A 7,242-nucleotide genomic window follows, 5' to 3' on the forward strand; every position below is an offset into this window, starting at 1 on the left:
GTCATATGTGGCCAATTTTTGTTATATTTAATATATTAGTATTAGTGTATTAGTACCTAGGTAGTATGCGGGTTACATTTTTGTTGGGAATGTCATCAGTACATTAATTAAAATTGTGATTTCTGAATTTTATTGCTACATTTGTTTAGTTTAACCTTACTATGAATTAAGTTGCCCATTATGCTAAAATTTGAAACTTTAGAATCTATAATATCCTTAAGTTTGAAACTTTACAAGCAATTCACATTTCTCTCATCTACTCCTATGAAGTTTTGCTTTTCCCGAGCATTCACTATTGTGTTTTTTATCTTTCAAGTAACTCAAATATGCTGGTATTTGTACTCAACTTTTTTTGTGTGCATAGTCAAAGGTTTTTATTGGTATGCAACAAAAGTTGTTTTATGCAGCTTTTTTCTGTCTATGCATTGCCTTTGTGCTTCATTCCAAATATGTACAACTAATTAGTAATTGTCAATTTATTCATTGAACACCCCATTTCTATGTTTGTATGAGTCGATATTGTTTGTGTATAACAAAATAATAGGAGTTGGTTGATTTCATTCTCTAACTCTCTACTTCAGTCCTTAATCATTGAGTTTGTAGTCACATGGCATGTTTATATGCCAGTGTTTTGCTTAAATGCTTGTTGTTTTGTTTTCTTTTTCATTACATTTTCTCACTTTTTACCATTTGGCTTATACAATTAAATGCAAACATAACTTGGTTTACCTTTTTTTAGTTTAATTACTCTTCGATCTTTAACAATTGGTTTTCGTTGTAGGTACAAATGTTGACGCTCACTTGCCAAGTTAAGTCATGTTTTTCTAGCACTTTACTTGACTCGACAATTTTGTATAATATAGCATTGCCCTGATCGTACTCGTTGTTGTTGTTAGTCACCATCTTACGAGGTATGTATTTGATTGTCCCACACTTATTTTTATTACATGCTTCTTGATATATCACTATTGTTTTACTTAAGCAGTTATGTGCATTACGAGTGAACCTTAGTTTCTTGTTTAAGATTCAATACAATGATTAATACAAATAGTTTGCATTAATCAATGTATTGAATCTTGAATTGTCCGTTTACACAGTTTGGAAAGACTCATTTTTTATAGTTGATTCCTACGTATTGGTTAACTATGTTTTGTTAAATTTGACGAAATTTCAGTGTACTGCATTTCAATTTGTTCTCCAAGTCTATACTTGAATGTGGTGGATGATGAAATTCCACTGCTTTCATGTCGTGTACTTGGAAACCAATGCGATATACTGCTGAAATTTCATCAAATTTAACAAAAGACAATTAACTTATACGTACCAATCAACTATAAAAAATGTCTTCCTGAATGGGATAGGGCCATACCTTTAATGAAAAAAGTGAGGTTTTCATGCATGTTGGATAACTTAAAGAAGTTTCATAACAAATAGTTAGAAGAATGTATCGAAATTGGATGAAAGCATCACGCGTTAGTGAAGAGTATGATAATGATGTTGAAGAATTCTTGCAATTTACTGAACGTAATGCTCTATCTTTGCGTGGAAAATTTTTCTGTCCATGTGTTAATTATGCAAATGGGAGACACCATTCATTAAATGACATAAGATCACATCTTATATATCACGGGATCATTCCTAATTACACAAAATGGATATGGCATGGGGAACTGCCAGACAGGCCAACAGTCTCTCACGCTGAGCCAGTTAATGTAGACATGGGATATCATGTAGAAGACATGATTCAAAATCTTAGGCAACATGATTTTTATGAAGCACATGCACTTTTGTATGAAAAAATAGAAAATGATTCAAAGAGGGCTCTCTATTTGGGGTGCACAACTTTCACAAGGTTGTTAGCGGTGTTAGCTTTGGTCAACTTGAAGGCATGATTTGGGTGGAGTGACAAAAGCTTCACTTAATTGCTTATGTTGTTGAAAAAGTCTTGAAGATAACACGCTGCCGAAGAATCACTACGAGGCGAAGAAGATTTTATGTCCTGTGGGAATGGAGTACCAGAAAATCCATGCATGCCCTAATGACTGCATATTGTACAGAAATCGGTTTTCGGAAATGCGTAAGTGCCCCATATGTGGTGTATCATGGTACAAAGTGAAGGACGACTAAAACAGTGATGATGGAACCACCAACATCGAACGTCCAGCAAAGGTGTGCTGGTATCTTCCAATAATACCAAGGTTTAAGCGGTTGTTTGCTAATAGACATGATGCGAAAAACCTTACATGGCATGCAGATGGATTAAAAAGTGATGGATTGTTGTGACATCCGACTGATTCTTTGTAATGAAAGACAATTGATCGTTTATATCCAGATTTTGGGGCCAAGGCAAGAAACCTAAGGCTTGGTCTTGCTTTCGACGGAATGAATCCCTTTGGTAACTTAAGCAATAACCATAGTTCATGGCCTGTTTTGTTGATGATTTAAAACCTGTCTCCTTAGTTGTGCATCAAGAGAAAGTACATAATGCTTTGTATGGTGATAATGGGTCAAAGGCAGCCAGGGAATGATATTGATGTGTATCTCACTCCTTTGATTGAAGGCTTGAGAAAATTATGGGAAGACGAGGTTGATGTGTGGGATGGGTGCCTGTAGTAGACCTTCAAGTTGCGTGCAATGGTTTTTTGTACCATTAATGACTTTCCAACATATGAGAATTTGAGTGGGTATAGTGTCAAAGGACATTACGCATGTCCTATCTGTGAGAAAAATACGAGCTTCATCCAATTGAAACATGGAAAGAAGATAGTATATACTAGGCACCAAAGATTTCTCAAACCTTATCACCTGTATTGGCGATTGAAGAAAACTTTTAATGGGAGTCAGGAAAATGAAAGTGCACCGAAACCATTTGCTGGAAAAGAAATTTATGATCGGGTCAACAATATCATAACTATCTTTAGGAAGACCTAAAAGAAGCCATCATCTGAGCCAAACATATGGAAGAAAAGGTCAATATTCTTTGATCTTCCATACTGGTCCGATCTTGATGTTAGACATTGTATAGACATGGCGCATGTGGAGAAAAATGTTTGTGATAGTTTAATTGACACCCTTCTTAACATTAAAGGCAAGCCAAAGGATGGTTTGAAGTTTCATCAAGACTTGGTTGACATGGATATACGAGAGCAGTTGCATCTGATATCACACGATCAACGAACGTATCTGCCACCAGCATATCATACAATGTCAACAACAAAGAAGAGAAGTTTTTGTCAATGTTTGTGGAGTCTAAAAGTCCCACAAGGATACTCTTCAAATATTAAGAGCCTTGTATCAGTCAGCAACTATTGACTGTAGCTATTCGCAGTATCTTGCCTGACAAAGTTAGGGTAGCGATAACTCGTTTGTGCTTTTCTTTTAATGCTATCTGTAGCAAAGTTATTGAATCTCGACAATTGGATGATTTGGAGAATGAGGCTACCATTTTCCTTTGTCAAATGTAGATGTATTTTCCTCCATCATTTTTTGACATAATTGTTCACTTAATAGTTCATCTCGTGAGGGAGATTTGATTGTGTGGTCCTAACTTTTTACGGTGAATGTATCCTGTTGAGCAGTACATAAAGGTTTTAAAGGGTTATACCAATAATCAATATCACCCAGAAGCTTCCATTGTTGAAAGGTACATTGTTGAAGAATGTATTGAGTTTTGCTCTCATTACATTAAAATAGTTAAATCTGTCAGGCTTCCTGAAACTCGTCATGACCAGACATGGGGAGGTAAGGGTACACGAGGATACAATGTTGTCACAATGACTCGATAGGAGGTCTCACAAGCATATCTATATGTATTAAAAAACACAACAGAGGTGTTTCCATACATAGAGACTCGCAAAAAAATGTCAGTGTTAGTCACCCAAAAATGAACATGATGAGGGTGTTGCATAGCACAATAAACTTTCATGAATTGGTTTAGAGAAACAATATTAGCTGATGATAGTGCTTTGAAAACATTAAGATTGTTAGCTGATGGGTCAAATCTCAATCTCCCTACTTGGAAGCAATGTTGTTAATGGCGGATGGCAGTTCATGGCGAAAAGCCAAAAATTCGCCATAAAAATATGGCGGATGGCGTAGCGGCAAATGGCGGACAATATATATATATATATATATATATATATATATATATATATATATATATATATATATATATATATATATATTGCATTCAAATAAACTAAAAAAGTTTCATGAGTTCACACAATAACCAAGTACCAACACCAAATAAACTCATTCAAGAGTTCAAAATAACAAAAGGATAAAAGCATAATGCATAGTGCAAAGTAAAGGTTGAGGCTGTAATCATTTTCTCCAATCCCAAGATAATCATCTTCGTTGTTATCATAAGGTAGTGGAGCATCTCCCTCTCCCTCTTCTCCATTAGACGCCTCAAAATTAACCATGATTTCTTCTTCTTCAGATTTAAGTTCAATATCCTCCTCAAACTATAGATCCTCATCATTTTCTTGGACTGCTTTTTGCTTCCTCGATGAAGATCCAACACCCATTGCCCGTTTTTTAGAAGTGTGGGTAGCAGCAATAGTAGGACAAATACCAGCACTTGTTGGTTGCTTTCTTTCCCTTTTTTTCCGCCTAGTATACATCCTACACTCTCAAACCCCCAAAGCCTCATACACAGTTGCCTAATTTAGTGCATCATCATCTTCATCCATCTCTCCCATAAGCCATTCATTGCACACATCAATATCTTTAAGAGAAATTGGATCAATTTTATCTCTTGCATTATATCTTTGCTTCAATTGTTGGTTGTATTAGACAAACACCAAATCATGCAACCTCTTGTGCTCAAGCCTATTTCTTTTTTTGGAATAAATCTACAACATAACAAATAAATGTTGATCTCAATCTCAAATACACTCCAAATAAAACTCGACCATCAAAATTAAATAAAAATTAAAAAGCATAGTTAGAGTTTTGTCACAATTACTTGCTCAAATACACTCCAATTTCTTTCACATCCTAAAGCACTGCAAGTCAAACTCAAAATTTTAATAGCTAGCTTCTGCAAATTTGGAGTTTGTGACCCAAACATTCACCACCAATATGCTGCAATACCAACCAAGAGCATAACTTAGAATTCTGAATTATAACATTAATACGTAAAAAAAAATAGTATAGTATTTGTATTTGTCATTTGGTAAAAGTTTCTTACTAGGAGAATGGGTTTTCCTTTGAGCCATTACAAAGTCAGAACCAAAGTGTTCAACACCAATCTTGTAAAGATGCAACTCAGTTAGAATTTTCTGTTGCACATCAAATTGTGGAACCAACTTCTTAATGTAATCAAACAATCCATTGGTGACCTCAAAATCAAACTCCAAATCAATGTTGTCATAAAAGAACTCTGGATTTAAGAAGTGGGTAGATGCATGCAATGGCCTATGAAGCTGACAATTCCATCTTTTTATCAATGATTGCAAACACATCTTTGTACTTGCTTTCATTGTCGTTGAAAGACTTGATAATTGTTTCTTTTTCCTTGTCCATTGCTTCATAAATATAGCCCATGGCTGGTTTCCTTTCACCATCCACAAGAAGAATCACTTTGACAAGTGGAGCCATGACTTTAAGAGTGTAAACCACACTATTCCAAAAAGAAGGCATGAGCACTACCTTTGCAACTTCTTTCCCCTTAGGCTCCTTAGATAACTTGTTTAGGATCCATTCATCAGAAATAAACATATTTCTAATATTGGCTTTCTCTTTGTGGAGCCTTTCCAAGGTTAGATAAGAAGTGGAAAATATAGTAATAGCATGTCTCACCAATTCCCTCTTGTTTCTACAATTTCTTAACAAGCTTAAGGTACTAAAATGGGCATAGCTAAACCTAACTTGATTAATTGCCCTTCTAATTGTCTTCCTTATCAAGGGAAGCTTCCCAATGTCTTCAAGCATCAAATCAATACAATGAGCTGCACAAGGAGTCCAATAAATATGTTTCCTTTTGTTCTCTAACAACTTACCTGCTAAAACATTGTTGCTCCCATTATCAGTAACAACTAGAACAATGTTCTCTTCTCCTACTTCCTCCACAATAGCATCAAGCAACTCAAAAAGCTTTTCACCTGTCTTTAGAAAATTAGAGCCATCAACAAACTTCAAAAACATGGTACCAGCTTGAGAGTTAATAAAAAAATTAATGATACATCTTTGTTTTCGATCAGTCCATGCATCGAACATAATAGTACAACCATACTTGACCCATTGCTCCCTGTGGCCTTTCATCAAATTTTCAGTGTATTCAACTTCCTTCTTCAGGAGTGGAACTCTGATGTCATGATAGCTTGGAATGGGCAAATGTGGCCCATATTGACCAATGGCTACAACCATATTCTTAAAGCTTTTCAATTTAATGAGGTTGAATGACAAACCGGCTTGGTACCAAAAGTGAGCAATATATTGATGCACCTTCAATACTTCATTCTTATCCATTGACTCTCTTATGTTCATTTGCCTCAACATCTCCATTTTTCTCTAATTGATGGCATTTTCTGGATTCTTATAAAATCTTTCCATTGATCCTTTTTTAGTCCCACACTTTGTCTTTGCGGCTAAAGCAGTAGCATTGCAAGAGTCCACAAACTCATCTTCACTTCCATCACATCTAATTGGTTAACCAAATTCAAAATCTCTTATATTTGCCACATTACCACTGCTAGAACTACTGTAAGTGGTCCCACTTTTTTTGTTAGCCATATATTCCTTCAGCTCTTCGACTACATTTGGTGGAGTTTTCTTGCAAGATGCAACATTACCTGACTTCCCAATCAAGTGTTTTTTGGCTCTGGTTATTCCTCTTTTTGTGATTTTTCCACAGTAACTACAAACAATGGTGTTTGTATCCCCTTCCATAGTGGATGACAATACTTCCAACCAGGTTCTGTCTTATTTTTCCTTGTTGTAATTGTAGTTGCAGCATTAGATGATGGTTCAACCATTTAGAAAAGGGATGAACAAAAAAAAAAAAAAGCAGAACCAAAAATCAAAAAATGAGTGTCAAACAGAAAAAAAATAGAACAAAAAAATAGAATCACGTTGTTGTCACAGACTGTAGTCGTTGTTGCCACTGTCGTCACCGTCGATGTCTATTCATCGTGTGCATGGTGCATGGTGCTCGCATGCATGGTGCACTGGTGCGGGGTTTCGTCGTTGCTGGTGAATGGTGCTGGTGTTGTCGTCGCGCTGGAGTTTGTCGTCACT

At 35.7% G+C, this 7,242-nt stretch overlaps 1 protein-coding gene across 1 annotated transcript; it reads right to left on the reverse strand.

Annotated features, from left to right (window-relative positions):
* Nucleotides 1-5,421: 5,421 nt before the first annotated feature.
* On the reverse strand, nucleotides 5,422-6,510 carry LOC114368165. The gene is made up of 3 exons (XM_028325505.1): nucleotides 6,189-6,510; nucleotides 6,006-6,107; nucleotides 5,422-5,927 (listed from the first exon to the last, which is right to left on the reverse strand). Exons 1-3 carry the CDS (start codon nucleotides 6,508-6,510, stop codon nucleotides 5,422-5,424), a joined length of 930 nt encoding a protein of 309 aa, XP_028181306.1.
* Between the last annotated feature and the right edge of the window lie 732 nt (nucleotides 6,511-7,242).

The sequence above is a fragment of the Glycine soja genome, chromosome 9 (genome assembly GCF_004193775.1).
Source record: "Glycine soja cultivar W05 chromosome 9, ASM419377v2, whole genome shotgun sequence".
Taxonomy (NCBI): Eukaryota; Viridiplantae; Streptophyta; class Magnoliopsida; order Fabales; family Fabaceae; genus Glycine; species Glycine soja.

Coding starts and splice junctions, on each gene's coding strand:
- LOC114368165 (XM_028325505.1), bottom strand. CDS start 6,510: ATGGAGATGTTGAGGCAAATGAACATAAGAGAGTCAATGGATAAGAAT. Junction 6,108..6,188: donor GACTGATCGAAAACAAAGAT/GTATCATTAATT, acceptor TTCTAAAGACAG/GTGAAAAGCTTTTTGAGTTG. Junction 5,928..6,005: donor GAGCAACAATGTTTTAGCAG/GTAAGTTGTTAG, acceptor TGATGCTTGAAG/ACATTGGGAAGCTTCCCTTG.